At 47.6% G+C, this 15,403-nt stretch overlaps 1 protein-coding gene across 1 annotated transcript in view; it reads left to right on the top strand.

Moving 5' to 3' along the window:
* NUDT7 (nudix hydrolase 7) overlaps positions 1–7,517 on the top strand; it is a 14,681-nt gene extending 7,164 nt beyond the window's left edge. The window contains exons 3-4 of the mRNA XM_040443190.1: positions 936–1,094; positions 6,874–7,517. Of these exons, the coding sequence (XP_040299124.1) occupies positions 936–1,094; positions 6,874–7,242 (528 nt within the window). The 3' untranslated portion in view covers positions 7,243–7,517. The remainder of the gene's footprint in view (positions 1–935; positions 1,095–6,873) is intronic.
* Positions 7,518–15,403: the final 7,886 nt, after the last annotated feature.

The raw sequence follows: 15,403 nt of genomic DNA on the forward strand, positions 1-15,403 counted from the left end.
AAAAAAAAAACATTTTGGAAAAGATAACAAATTGTGATATATACATACAGTGGAATACCGTTCTGTCATGAAAAGGAAAAAGTGCTGATATGCCATGGTACAACACAGAAGAGCGTGAAAACCTCACTCCGGTGTAATGTATATATAATTGTTGAATCACGACATTGTACACCTGCCACTAATTTAATATTATATGTCAACTATACTTCAGTTGAAAACTTAAAGATTAAAAAAATTTTAAAACATTCTGCTAAGTCAAAGAAACCAGACACGAAAGGTCACATGTCATATGACTGCATGTATATGAAATAACCTGGGGTAGGTAAATCCCTAGAGACAGAAAGGAGGGGCGGGGTAGGGAGGGGTGGGGAGCAGCTGCTTAGTGACCAGGTAGTGGCAGTGCTCACACCCCACCGTGAATGTATTAGACGTCACTGAATGGTTCGCTTTAAAATGGTTCATTTCATGTTATGTGAATTTCATCTCAATTAAAAAAAAATGCTTAAAAAAAAACCCAACAGCATGTGGAGCCGATCTGAGGGCTCCTGTGAAGCAACATGCCCAGAACATGGTGGGACTCAGTAAAGCTTATCTGCTGATCACAGTGTCCTTTTTATTATCACCCCTCCCGCTTTTCTTCCCCCGTCCATGTAAATCTGTATCTTCTGGGCAGATACAGATTTTTCTGAGAACGGTGACAAGTAAAGGGAGTTCGCAAAGTTCATGTTTTAAAAGGATTCAAGTAAAAACTTTTGTGTGTGTGTGTGTGTGTGTGTGTGTGTGTGTGTGTGTGTGGTGGGGCAGTCTTCTTTCCGCTTACTCCCACCAGGGTGGTGGGACCGGTCTGTGACACAAGTTCGGTAAATCCTTGCTGAGTGAGTGAACGGTGCCTGAGTGGGAATCCCGCATTGCGACTCTGCCCTTTCAATTCCCAGCTACGCAGGTCTCCTGGAGAAGTTTGCTTTCCTGGAGGCAAGTGTGAACCCACAGATGTGGATGATGTGGCCACGGCTGTCCGGGAAGCCCAGGAGGAAGTGGGGCTGTGCCCCCGTCAGGTGGAGGTTGTCTGCCGCCTGGTGCCGTATCTGCTTGAGGTAAGTGTCGGGGTCGATCTGGGTGGCTCAGACTCTGAGCACCCAGCAGATCCACTGTCTCAGCATTCCACGCGTGGCCAACCGTGACCCTCGACAGCGCCTAACACAGAGTCAAGAGCCTGGTTCTCATGCGGACTTTGCCCCTTGTGAGCTCAGTGGCCTTGGGCAAAGCTCCGTTGCCCATCTGGGCCCCTCTTTAACCATCCAGAAATGAACAGGTTGAACTGCATCAGTGGGTCTCAAAATGGTTTCTGGAACCCTGTTCACAGAACAGAGTTCTTTCCTTAGCATTCGGTTTCCATTTACTTTGCACTGGTCAGCATTTCTTTTGAGAATTCTGTTGAAAAACCACCACACATGTGAGCATGCTGTATACCAAATTTTCACCCCTTGGAGGCCACCAGTGCATCACCTTTGTCCTAAATATGCTCAGTTTTATTATTTTTTTACATTTTTTAAAAAATTATTAAGTTTATTTATTTTGAGACAGAGTGCAAATGGGGTGGAGCAGAGAGAGGGGGAGAGAGAGAGAGAGAGAGAGAGAGAGAGACCGACCCAGACTCTGAAGCAGGCTCCAGGCCCCAGTCTGTCAGCGCAGAGCCCAATGTGGGGCTCGAACCCACAAGCTGTGAGATCATGATCTGAGCCGAAGTCAGATGCTCAACCAATTGAGCGACCCAGGCACCCCTAAATATACTCATTTTTATACATACCATGGAATCAGGCTTCTTTTCCATATATTCATTGAGTAGTACCCTGAGATCGCCAGGCAAGCTGTTCAAAAACTATTACTATTTGTGACTACATTTCTGTACGAGTCAGGATTTCTTGAATAGTATACACGAAAAACCCATAAATGCAGCAAAATGAATTCTGGAGCTGATCTAGCCTGATCTTATTTCTTATGAACTTACAACTATTTACTAATTGACTTTAGAAGGAGTAAACGTAAATTTGTATTTGGATACCAGCATTATTTTAAAGTTTATTTATTTTTGAGACACAGAGAGACAGAGCATGAACAGGGGAGGGGCAGAGGGAGAGGGAGACACAGAATCTGAAATAGGCTGCAGGCTCTGAGCGGTCAGCACAGAGCCCTACGCGGGGCTCGAACTCACGGGCCATGAGATCATGACCTGAGCTGAAGTCGGACGCTTAACCGACCAAGCCACCCAGGTGCCCCGATACCAGCATTATTCTATCGCTTTAAAATTTTTAACATAAACTTGCAATGTCAGAATAGTTGCAGATTTACAGAAAAGTTGCAAAGATACTATGAAGGGTCCTCATAATCCTGCCCCCACTTCATCTCATTGTTAACATCTTGCATCCCTGGTGTCTATTTGTCACAACTAAGAAAGCAATGTTATTACATTGCTGTTACCTAAATTCCACATTTTATTTGCCTTTTACCAATTTTTCTACTAATGTCCTCTTTTCTGCCCTGGATCTCATCTGGGACATCATATTGTATTTGCTTGTCATGTCTCCTTAGTCTGTGCTCTGTGACAAGTTCTCAGACTTTCCTTATTCTCATGACCTTGACAGTTTTTTTTTTTTTTTTTTAATATTTACTTTTGAGAGAGAGAAAGACAGAGTGTGAGTGAGGGAGGGGCAGAGAGAGAGGGAGACAGGATTCCAAGCAGGCTCCAGGCTCTGAGTCATCAGCACAGAGCCCGATGCAGGGCTCAAACTCACAGACTGTGAAATTGTGACCTGAGCTGAAGTCGGACGCTTAACCGACTGAGCCACCCAGGTGCCCCGATCTTGACACTTTCGAGGTACGCTGGTCAAGTAGGTTGTAGAATGCCTCTCCATTTGGATTTATCTGATACTTTCTTCGTGGGTAGGCTGGGGTTATGGGCTCGGGGGAAGAATACCACAAAGGTAGTGTGCTCCAACCAGGTATCGGAGGTAGGTGTGAGCTGTATGTTTTATACATTGGGCATTCAGGTAAATTTTTATTTCGGGAGGAGAGTCCCACTGATGCATACAAATCAGAACACCCATGGGTTAGACCATTCTTTTTGTTCCATTTGGCCTCAAGTCTTGGTGGTACAGCCTTGTCACAATCAATGATGCTGAGATATCTATCTTAATCTGGCCCATTTGAAAAACAGAAAGGTCACCACTCGGGGGAGATTGAGTTGAGAAGAAGCTAATGGCCTCTCAAATAAATGCTTCCTAACTAAGAGGGGAAAATGTGGGATTAGGACAAGAAATGTGTCAATTACTTAATTACTTTCTAGGCAGCTCTGTTCTCTCTACGGGGAACCCTTTCCACTTGGCATCTGCAAAATCCTCCAGCGTGTTTTGGGGATTTATATTAAAACTCTATTGCCAGATCGAACCGTAATGGTTAAAAGTTGCCCCAGTGAGAGGAACTCCATTTCCAAGGTGCCCGGGAACTACTGAGTTCTGCCCGGAGTGGTGGAATACAACAGTGTTCACAGGAGTGTGTTGGGTCTCAGGAGATTTCTGTGGGCCAGACGCTCCTGGGGCCGGATGTTTCTACAATGACCAGCTCTTGATATAATAATGCCAGTCACATGATCAAGAAATGAGGAGGAACACAGGGCTTTCTGGAAGGGTGTACTGTCTTTGGAAGTGCTGGCAAGGATTGCTTTGTTCTTTGAGCCTTGCAGTTCTTTTAAATGTAGCACAAAAATGCCATGTGTTAAACACTTAGAAGCATAATCTAATTCAGTGCCTCCTACCTAGGGGCGATCTCCTCCCCCAGGGAGTGTGGCAATGTCTGGAGATGTTTCTGGGTGTCAGAGCTAGAGGGGGTGCTGTTGGCTTTTTCCCACCCCTGCACTAACTCCCCCCCCCCCCCCCCCGCCAAGGCAGGCTGTGGCCCTCTGAGCCCACCCCAGTGGTCTTTTCGTCAAACGTGTGTGTACTTCTCTTTGCAAAAGTCTCAGGAGAGAGACTTTTCTTCTTTTTCTCTGTCTGTGTCCCTTACGTTTCCGTTCACTCCTTCACTTTGCCATCTCTGCAGCTTCAACTCCTGTAAACGTTTCGATGCATTCCAGTGGCATGTCCTTCCTGGGCATGTTTCTAAGAGCATGTGGCTTGGGACGACTGGGTGGCTCAGTCAGATGTCTGATTTCAGCTCAGGTCACCATCTTGCAGTCTGTGAGTTTGAGCCCTGCATCGGGCTCTGTGCTGACAGCTCAGAGCTTGGAGCCTGCTTCGGGTTCTGTGTCTCCCTCTCTCTGCCCCTCTCCCGCTCATGCTATGTCTCTCTCTTTCTCTCTCAAAAATAAATAAACATTGGGGCGCCTGGGTGGCTCAGTTGGTTAAGCGTCCAACTTCGGCTCAGGTCATGATCTCACAGCCCGTGAGTTCGAACCCCGCGTCGGGCTCTGTGGTGACAGCTCAGAGCCTGGAGCCTGCTTCAGATTCTGTGTCTCCCTCTCTCTCTGCCCCTCCCCTGCTCATGCTCTGTCTCTCTCTGTCTCAAAAATAAATAAAAACATTAAAAAAATTTTTTTAAATAAATAAACATTGAAAAAAAACAGCATGTGGTTTCCTCCAGAGACCCCAAAGCATGCCTTTCCCCTTTCCCACAGCCTAAGCCAGTCTCCACGGGATTCCAGCCCAGCAGGTGGCCGAAATTCAGTCTTTTCTTGGTCCTAGAACGTCCGCCATGCACCCGCCATCTTTCTTCCTTCCAAGATGGACACCCGTGTCTAGGAACTGGGTGTCCAAAGATGCTTGTTCATTTACTGATTTCCAAAGTCTCTCACTTTTCTAAACTTGAACCACATTGGACGTGCCTGACTTCCCTTCTGAATCATTCAGTCTCAAAGCGTTATCTCCCTTCGTGGCTTTGATATTTTTCCCCACCAATTTCCTCACGCTTGGACACGCTGGTCCAGGGGCCAGCACTGGCCTCGCTAAGTTGCTCGTTCACACCCGTGCCTGTAACGGTTTGGCCCTTAGAGTAAGGATGCATTTGTGTCCCTAGCTCAGCCCTCAGCAAGAGCTTAAGTCCGAGCTGCAGCTGAGAACTCTCCAGAGCGTGTGTAAGCCACATGCAAGGCTGGTGTGCCACTCGGAGATAGGGTAACATCTGTGTCTTCACCGAACATAAGTGCTCTGCTCTACAGCGTGGGCAGCAGGCCAGGTGAATCCTGGTTCCTGCCAAGTATTAGCCGGCTTTGACCTTGAGCAGGTTTCCTCAGGTCTCTGATTTCCATTGTTAAAGCTTCCTCAAGGTCAGGCTGTCGTGAAGAAGCAGGGAGAGGGTGCTGCAGACAAGACCAGGGCCCCTGAGGCTGCGGTCACGGCATGGTGACAGCAACCACAGATGCGCCCTGGACGAACACTCCGAGTTCTTCCAGACCCTTTCTTATCCCTCTTACTGTATGTCTGAAAGCTCACACCCGCAGCTTGCCACCTTCCCCTGCTCACAGAGAGCCTGGAGGGCCCGAGAATTCACGCTGCCAGGAGCCCCTTCGCCGGCGACCGTGCTGAGGGTCGTCAGAGTCCGGCTCCGACGTGAACGGCCGCAGCCGCCCTTGCCCGGGTTCCTCCCTGCCTCACGCACCTCCTGGGAGCTCCTCCTTCAGAAATCACTTGTATCTGAACGTGTCATGTCTCAGAGCACTTCTGGGGGGCCCGTGGCCCGAGAGGCTGAGCATCCACTCGGGGCCAGGTGGTGGTTACTGCTTCGGCCCTGGGGCCACTTCTGACCCCAGATTTTCCTCCCAAAGGACGGTGAAGGTCTGTGCTGCCACCTTCCCCTCCTGGCCCGCACAGTTGACTTTCACCATGAATTCCGTTAATGGTCTGAGTCATCACCGCTCTGAAACATGTTTCAGCTCTCGCTCCCCTGAGAAATTTTCCACAGGCCCGTGTATCCTGGTATCCTGGGTCGGTCTCCCAGTGTACCCCTGGCTTCTCCTGGCCGGACCGCTTTCTCTCGGGACGCCCCCCAAGAGCTCTAGACTTCTCTCGCTTTCCATTTCAAGGGTACGCGGCTCTTCTCTTCTTATGCAGCTGCCTCACCCTCCAGGTTCCCGGTGGGGCCTTTCATTTCACGATACTTTGCATTCCTTTGCAAGCAGTTGTGGTTATAAATAGAAATCCCCCCTCCCATACATAGACATCTATGTTATGTAAACTGGTTCATATGTAATAAGTATAATTCCCCATAATTGGGCCTATGCCACAGTTGATATGTCACTGGACTTTTGTATTGATCAGATGGGCACGTCCTTGTCTGTACTGATGGGGACAGGTGGTGTCTATCACATTCATTTTAAGGGCCGAGAGTATCCCCTTACACAGATACCCTCCTAACTGACCTACGCTGCACGTCCGTCCGTCAGCGGATGAGTGGAAACTTCAGAGCCTGAGGCTAGTGCAGATAATGCCTCGGTCTTGCATCTTGACTCACTGGTAGGACTTTATCATACAGATACGTTTGCGCAAATGCGCTTGTGAGGTCAAAGGGACCACGTTTTTATAGTGTCGCCAGGCTGCCCTTGCCAAAGATGATGCCGGTACATTTTCAGAGTCGTTTCACAGATACTGCCCACGTATGTCCCCCCGTTTCACGGAGAGCATAAAGTTCATGTCTGGAGCAAATTCCCCCTCCGTCCCTACCCACCTTATGTGATTGGCCGCTCTGGACTGTTCTCTTATTTTCCTAGACGTGCCAGGATTTTAGCGTCTGAAACAATTCCCTCTTCACTTTTATTCTTTTTTTTTTTTTTCAACGTTTATTTATTTCACTTCTTAATTCGTGTGTTTTGTTTTCCGCTTTCAGAGAGATACGCTGATAACCCCCATTGTAGGATTCATAGACCACAAGTTCCAGGCCCAGCCCAATCCCGATGAGGTGAAGAAGGTGTTCCTGGTGCCTCTGGAATATTTCCTGCATCCGCGGGTCTACCACCAGAGTCACATGACGCTTTCTGGCCATGATGTTGTTGTTCACTGCTTTGAGTACAGACATCCTGAAGATGGCGTCACCTACCAGATCAAGGGAGTAACGGCGAAACTTGCCCTGTTCGTGGCCTTAATTATTTTGGGGAAAAAACCCACCTTCGACGTTGAATTTAATCTCAGCGATCTAATGTCATCCTCTGAAGAGGTCTTCCTGAAGCGGCATAAACGTGCTACAAGCAAGTTATGATTTGTGAGACGAACATCCAGATAACTAAGAGGATTTGGTGTGTGCTTATCCACAAGGACAACAATAACGCCAGCTGTGGGAAATGGACGGGCGCGAGTATCGTTCCCGCAGTATGAAGGTAAAAGATACCTTGCCTTTTCCCACTTGCCCTCTGTTACCCGAAAGAGCAAAAGGTCTTTCAAAAGTGGAAAAATGTGAGGGGCGCCTGGGGGCTCAGTCGGTGAAGCATCCAACTTCAGCTCAGGTCATGATCTCGTGGTCTGTGAGTTCGAGCCCCACGTCAGGCTCTGTGCCGACGGCTCAGAGCCTGGAGCCTGCTTTGGATTCTGTTTCCCTCTCTCTGCTCCTCCCCAGCTTGTGCTCACACACACTGTCTCTCTCTCAAAAATAAATACACATTAAAAAAATTTTTTTTTTTTTAAAAAGTGGAAAAATGTGTTTATAGTGTTGTGTAATTTCACCCACAGTTTGTTAATAATACATTTTTTAATACTTGTAAGAAAAAGTATCTGGCATATAGTAGGTACTTAATAAATATTTGTTGACTATATGACCGTGTGGCATTGATCTTATTCTTAGGAGGTAATATATTCCTTTCTGTCTGTTGTTACATGTGACTAGAAACTTCAAACCACCCGTCAGAATCTAGTCACCTTCTCCTCGCTGGCAGCAGAGTTGAAGCTGAGCTCTGAGCTTCCCAGGAAGAAACCGCATTACCCAGGACCCCTTGTAGTTAAATGTGGCTCCGGAACTTAACCTGGGCCAACAGGATGTGAGTGAAGGTTGACCTTGCAGGCCATCTCCAATTAAAAAAAAATTTTTTTAACGTTTATTTATTTTTGAGAGACAAGGAGATATAGAGTGTGAGCAGGAAAGGAGCAGAGAGAGAAGGAGACACAGAATCCAAAGCAGGCTCCAGGCTCTGAGCTGTCAGCACAGAGGCCGACGCGGGGCTCGAACTCATGAACCGTGAGATCATGACCTGAGCCGAAGTCGGACGCTTAACTCAACTGAGCCACTCAGGTGCCCCTAAGGTCATCCCTGTTTTATTTTTATTTTTTTATTTTTTTATTTTTTTTTTTAATTTTTTTTTCAACGTTTATTTATTTTTGGGACAGAGAGAGACAGAGCATGAAGGGGGGAGGGGCAGAGAGAGAGGGAGTCACAGAATCGGAAGCAGGCTCCAGGCTCTGAGCCATCAGCCCAGAGCCCGACGCGGGGCTCGAACTCACGGACCGCGAGATCGTGACCTGGCTGAAGTCGGACGCTTAACCGACTGCGCCACCCAGGCGCCCCAAGGTCATCCCTGTTTTAAAAGATAAGCCAGCTTCCTCAGACTCTCGTTCCCCTTTCCGAGAGCCACAACACAGATGTATCTGCAACCCCGCCTTGACCATACAAATGAGCACAATTCTGGGGGGGCGGGGGCGGCAGACCTCAGAGGTGGTAGGAGTTTGGATCTCTAAATGACTCTGTAGCAAAGCAACCTGTCACTCTGCACTGTGACATTAGGTCACTTTTCTGCCACTTATTTGGGGTCATTTTGTTAGAGCAGAGTTATTCCCCTAAGTAATCTGTAATACTTGGAAATGGCCAGCTGGATAGTCACCCAAACTGGAAGGACTGCCAGCAGTTAGAAGTTGCGACGATCTGACGTTGAACGTACGGGTTCTGTGACATGCACAAGATGCCCGGGGGTATTGCCTGGTTTGGCACTCATTATCCAGAGCAACTGAAAAGAAGGAATTTGAGGCCCCTATGCCCACCAATCGAGAGAGAGGAGGTTCTCTTGTCTTAAGATGATGAAAGCAGAAAAACACTGGTCTTGAGCACTAGCCCCAAATCAAAAGTCAAAAAGACAAACGTCCTGAATTGCATGCCTTGAGATGTACCACTTCTTACATGGGCATCTCCAGACCTCATGCTTCGGAGTCAGCAGGAAATCTCTTTAATCATGGTAACCGTCCTGCACGAGGCCAAGGACACCAGTGTGCAAAGCAAAATGACCTCAAGTTCGTGATGGCAGTTTCCCGTCTTACTAGCAGTCGCCGGAGGTATAGGAAACCACATCAGTTGTAGGAAGACTCTGGGATAGCTGAAAACAGAATGCCCACGCCAAGGCCACCAATCAGCCACACAACTGCCCATCGCCTCGGAGTTCTTCTTGTCTGCAAGCTGGCAGAGGAAAGATACCCGATCTGGTGCCGCATCCCCAGAAACATTGAAATGGCAGAGATCTGGCTCCAACCTTGAAAGCAGATGCTGGGTAAGCCTCCCCATTAACATGCAGTAGCTGGCCCTGCGTGAACAGTCCCACACTGTTGCCGAACAATTACAGAGGCATTTGCAAACGTGTATTTACAATCTGACAGCAGTGTAATCGCCTGGTAGATTCTTGAGCCCTCTGACCGTGCAGAAAGCCGCCTCTCTGAACTGTTTGTTTTCGTGAACCCCGCAGGCCTGCCTGGTTTCTAAGAGGACGTGGCCCGGCCAAAGTCTACAGCCTGAAGCACGCTCGTGGCCACCCAGTTTAAGGGGCCAAATATTTAGCATCGGAGGTATTACCCAACCCTGAACATACACCTTTTTTTAACAGTGTATTTTATGACATCCATGTTCAGGATTCCAGGGAAACGTCCTTTGGTTAAAAGGAACAGAAGTCTAGCAAATCCGGCTCAAAGGAAAGAAGGTATTGGCAGGGTACAGACCTCAGGGAGTCTACAAAACCACTGAACCAGTCAACCTCAGGAAGCTTAGCAGTGGGGAGGGAGCAAGCCCAGCTAGCCACCTCTAAAGCCAGAAGTTGTAAACCTTCCTTTTTGCATCCTGTTACTTTAGAAAAATTTTTTTAATGTCTGTTTATTTTTGAGAGCAAGAGAGAGCACGAGCAGGGGAGGGGCAGAGAGAGAGGGAGACAGAATCCGGAGCAGGCTCCAGGCTCGGAGCTGTCAGCACGGAGCCTGACGCGGGGCTCGAACTCACAAACCACGAGATCACGACCTGAGCCGAAGTCAGACGCCCAACCGACTGAGCCACCCAGGTGCCCCGCATCCTGTCATTATTGTGACAATAACCGCCTATTTCAGTTGACTGATACAGACATAGAAAGGCGAGAGGCCCTCACTGCGTCCATCTCCGGTTTCTTGGAGGAAGCTTCGTTTAATGGAGCTTGGGACACCTGGCACGTTTCCAGTAACCTGTGGATACGTTCAAGGGCAGGGGTCAGAGTTGGGACCACAAATGCACACATCTCCCTAAGTCCCCTGAGTCAGTAGGCAGTGGGTGGGAGCACTTCAGAAGAAAGTGGGCTAGGTGGCCATCCCCAAACATCTAGTGTCTCCGGTCCCTGAATTCTGTGCATTGTGCCATGCAGACAGCTCAGCTGTCTCCTTCTTTTGCATCCCTGCGTCCTTGGTAAGCAAGTGGCTAAGAGCCTTGAGTCTGAGAGTCAGGATGCCTAGATTTGAATCCCAGCTCCGGCATCAGCCTATTTGGTGACCTTTAGCAATGACTCGTATACTCTATAGGCCTCAGTTTCCTCTTCGGTAAATGGGAGAAGTCAACCTTTTGTTTGAGGTCTTTTGGGGGGTTTAAAGGAGTGAATACATGTGACCCCTTTACTCACAGCACAACCAGATGCTCAGAACAAGCATCTGGCTAGTAATTATGGCGTTCTAACTGCAAGGTTATATTGTAACAATAATGTCAAGTATTGTCCTTTCTCTGGTTCAGAACGTTGTCACTTTCCTGTACAGCGGTGCCTGCACTTTCTTGGTTCATCGTGAGCACCCATGGCCTCTCAGTAATTTTTTCACAACACAGTATAGGCCAAAAGAAACCTAATAGTTGCATTTGTTATGTCGTTCTAGCCAAACAATCTAGTAAGTGTTTATGTCCTACTAACTTGGTAGCTATTTGAACATAAACTATATACTAGAAAAATACTGTTTTTTTATTTTTGTTTTTTATTTATTTTTGAGAGAGAGAGGGAGAGAGAGACAGAGCGTGAGCATGGGAGGGGCAGAGAGAGGGAGACACAGAATCCGAAGCAGGCCCCAGGCTCCAAGCTGTCAGCACAGAGCCCAACGCTGGGCTCGAACTTACGCACTGTGAGATGACCTGAGCCGATGTCACTGAGCAAAGATGCTTAACCAACTGAGCCACCCAGGCACCTCTAGAAAATACTGTTGTTTTTTAAGTTTATTTTGGGTGGGGGGGGGTGGTGAGGGGCAGAGAGAGAGGGAAAGAGAGACTGAGAAACCCAAGCAGGCTCTGTGCTGTCAGTGCGGAGCCCGATGCGGGGTTCAATCTCCCAGACCATGAGATCATGACCTCAGCTGAAATCAAGAGCCAGACGCTTGACCGACTGAGCCACCCAGATGCCCTTTAAAATACATCTCAGAAGAGGTGGTGGCTGAGCTGAGCCTTGATGGCCGAGTGAATGGGGTGGTGGTGGTGTTGAGGGGAACTAACATTGATTAAGTGCCTGTTACATATTTGGTCCTTTACTTTGATTACTCATTTAACCCTCACACCAAATCTCTGCACTGAGGATTACTCCTAACTCCCAGTTTATTTTATTTTAAAAATTTTTAATGTTTATTTATTTTTGACACAGAGAGACAGAGTGTGAGCAGGCGAGAGGCAGAGAGAGAGGGAGAGGCAGAGAATCTGAAGCGGGCTCCAGGCTCTGAGCTGTCAGCACAGAGCCCGATGCGGGGCTCGAACCCATGAACTGTGAGATCATGACCGGACACTTAACCGACTGAGCCCCCCAGGCGCCCATAACTCCCATGTTAGATGAGGACCACAGAGGTTAAATATTTGCCCATGATCGCACGGTTCATAAATGGAAGAGGCAACATCCAAACCCACACGTATGAATTTTGGACCCTGTGCTTTTTCTACTGTTACGCACTTACTCCAAGACAAGGCTCGTTTCAGAAGGACACGGGCAAGAATAGAAGGTTAAATTTACGTCTCCCTTGATTCGCTCCGTCTGAAAGGGAAGACAACACAAACTTAATAAAGTGGAGGGGGAGCAGTGTTTATTTTTGCCGTCATCGTGTCCTCCCGCTTACTCACCTGGCGGTGCACACAGTGAAATGACTAATTAGCTAGGATGATTTTAATTAAAATGGAACCTACCAATTAATAAATGAAAGTGCTGGCATACTTGCTAATTTAACAACTCTGTCCGTGGTGCCAGCTTTTCAGTTGAAGAACCGAGACGGGGAAACATTGCCTTCACCCCTGAGACAAGACGATTTAATAGAACTCAAGTCGTGTTCTTGTTTCCAGTTGGTTTCTTATCTGAGAATAATAGCACAGCTTTTGATAAGATCATTGGAATGATCCTCACTCAGTCCAGTTGTCTTAGATGTGGTGTGCGGGGTCGCCGATGGGGTCTGTGTGTACACGGCATTTGGGATTCTTGACTGCCTTGCCATCACCCCTCAGTGCCTTCCCGTTGTTGAACAGGACTCAGACTTTGAGTTCATTCCCGGGTGCCCACTGCCTCGACTACCCACGCTACGTCGTGGCACGGACACATGGATATTGCCCTGCATTGGTTATCTGTTGAATATGTGTGTATCTGTGTGCTTATTCCACCATGACCCTGAAAGGGACAGATCAGCATTCCATGAGACCTCTCAGTCTGACTTCCCCTGGCCCTAAAGGAAGCAGGGATGGGGGCAGCTGGGTGGCTCAGTCGGTTGAGCGTCCAACTTTGGCTCAGGTCGTGATCTCATAGTTTGTGAGTTTAAGCCCCACGTCGGGCTCTGTGCTGCCAGCTTAGAGCCTGCTTTGGATTCTGTGTCTCCGTCTGTCTCTCTACCCCTCTCCTGCTTGTGCGCGCTCTCTCTCTGTCTCTCAAAAATAAACAAACATTAAAAGAAAGAAAGAAAGAAAGAAAGAAAGAAAGAAAGAAAGAAGAAAGAAAGAAAGATGGCCAACCCAAAGGGAGTATTTAATTTGATGGCCAGTGATCTGTGACTTGTGTGGTCTACTTAAATGACTAAGCTAAGTCTATTAGATTATCCAAAGAATTTGAACTATGCCACAACATTTGAACTATGCTCAGGAACTACTCTGGGCCATGTGCATGATGATGAGTAAGCCCCAAAAGTCAGAGTTTTGACTTACTGACTTACTAACTGACTTACTAACTAACAGTAATAGCCAGTAATCAGTGGAAATGTGTCTTGAATTAGCCAGTAATAGGTGGCTATTTAGTTAGCCAGTAATAGGTGGAAATGTGTCTTGAATCTAGGCAGTAGCTGTCCTGTCAGAATCCACCAGACACAAGTGGAAGAGGAAGGAATATTTCCTGATGCAATTTAAAGATCCCTTTTAAAGACCTCATATTCAAGTCCATAAATTTTTATTTTATAGGTGTAGCCTTGGTGTGCTGTTTCCTCGACTATAACTTCCCCATTTTTCATTTTATATCGTCAAGGCTTTGTTCGTTCCTTCATCATGGCTGTCGATGGCACTTCTGTTCCCCTTTTTTCTTTGCCCCCTCTCTTTTTCATTTCTTTCCCACGTGAAACTGAAATTTTCTGGTCATTGTGTTCTACTTTCTTAATTGATTCGTGTTTATTAATTTGGGAACAGATCCCTCTCTGGGCTCATTTCCTTTCCTTCAACCAGCCTGGGTTTTTCTTCTAAATCTGCTATATCCCATGGAGCCCATAAAGCATTCTGAGAAGTTGCCTACCTTTTTTTTTTTTTTTTTCTTTCTGACTACAAATCTGTATGACCTAACATTGAACCCAGTGATAAACTGAAGATAGTTTTGCTAGAGTTCCTAACCTCTTATAAATGCATATCAGTCTGTCTTAGCCCCCTCTAGTGAATTGAACAGTGGCCCCAAAAAGAAATGTCCGGCTCCTAATCCACAGTACCTGCGAAGGTGACTTTATTTGGAAAGAGGGTCTTTGCAGACGTGATTAAGGATCTTGAGATGAGATCATCCGGGAGGTAGGGTGGGCCTTATACACGGATGGAGGGGGAGATCTGAGACACACACAGAAACACAGGGAGGAAGGCCTGTGAAGATGAAGGCACACGTCGGAGTGATGTGGCCACAAGCCAGGGAACACCAGGAGCCACCAGAACCTAGAAGAGACAAGGAAGGTGCCTTCGCTAGCAATGTCAGGGGTAAGTGTCAATCCTGTCAACACCTTGATTTTGAACTCTGGCCTCAAGAACTATGAGAGAATACATTTCTGTTGTTTAAGGCCACCAAGTTCACGGTTCTTTGTTATACCAGTCCTTGGAAACTCATACCCCTGGCTCTGAACCCCTCCCCACCACCAGTTTTGAGGAGTAAGTCTCCCTTCTGCCTTAGGATTACAGTCCCCTGTCCACCGTCCACGGGTTGGCATGCAGCCCACGCCGTTAATCAGATTTACTTGCCCAGTAATTCCCCTGAGATTAGGACCACGCAGCACCAGCACCTTCCTGCTCTCTGGAGAACATCCTTGGGTGTTCTCACTAACTAGCCTAGCAGTAGTCTGTAAGTTCCATGAAGGCAGTGACCTGACCTCGTTGGCATTTCCAGGGCACGACAGTACCCGTGCTGCAGCCCTTCCCGACGTTTCTTATCTCAACAGCTCAGAAATCTTTGTCGTCCTTGACACTATCCTCGCCCTTACTCCCCAGCAGACACAGTCGGTAGCCCACTCACACCCCCAGGTCCCCATCGATGCAGTGAGCTCCAGACCACTTCCAACAGCCAGTTCTTCCATCTGTGTTCCCGAAGGTTTTTCTAAATCCGTAGCAGGTAGGTTGGGAGTACCAGAAAACTAATGGCCCCCAGGTCAGTCCTCAGTCAGTAACTGGAAGAATTTGGTGTATCAGTCGCCCAGTTTCTTCACCCGTCGGGTGGGATAATTCTGAGGCGTTAATTCTTCATGGACTCGGAGTATGAACTGAGTTCCAGTTGTCTGCTAGGGTAGCCGACTCGCCTTTCAGTAGCTGTCTTCTTTTTCTTGTCCCCTTTCCTCACTCCCCTACGGATGTGTCCTGCATATTCCAACAAATGACTTGAGTCTTTCTCTTAGATTTTCTAGGTAAACTCAAACTAAGATACTCCCGTATTCGAACTGTCACCCAATTCTGCTGAATTTACCTTCTGAATATTTGTCAAAACTGT

This window comes from Herpailurus yagouaroundi, unplaced genomic scaffold (assembly GCF_014898765.1).
Source record: "Herpailurus yagouaroundi ecotype Mexico unplaced genomic scaffold, PumYag 190, whole genome shotgun sequence".
Taxonomy (NCBI): Eukaryota; Metazoa; Chordata; class Mammalia; order Carnivora; family Felidae; genus Herpailurus; species Herpailurus yagouaroundi.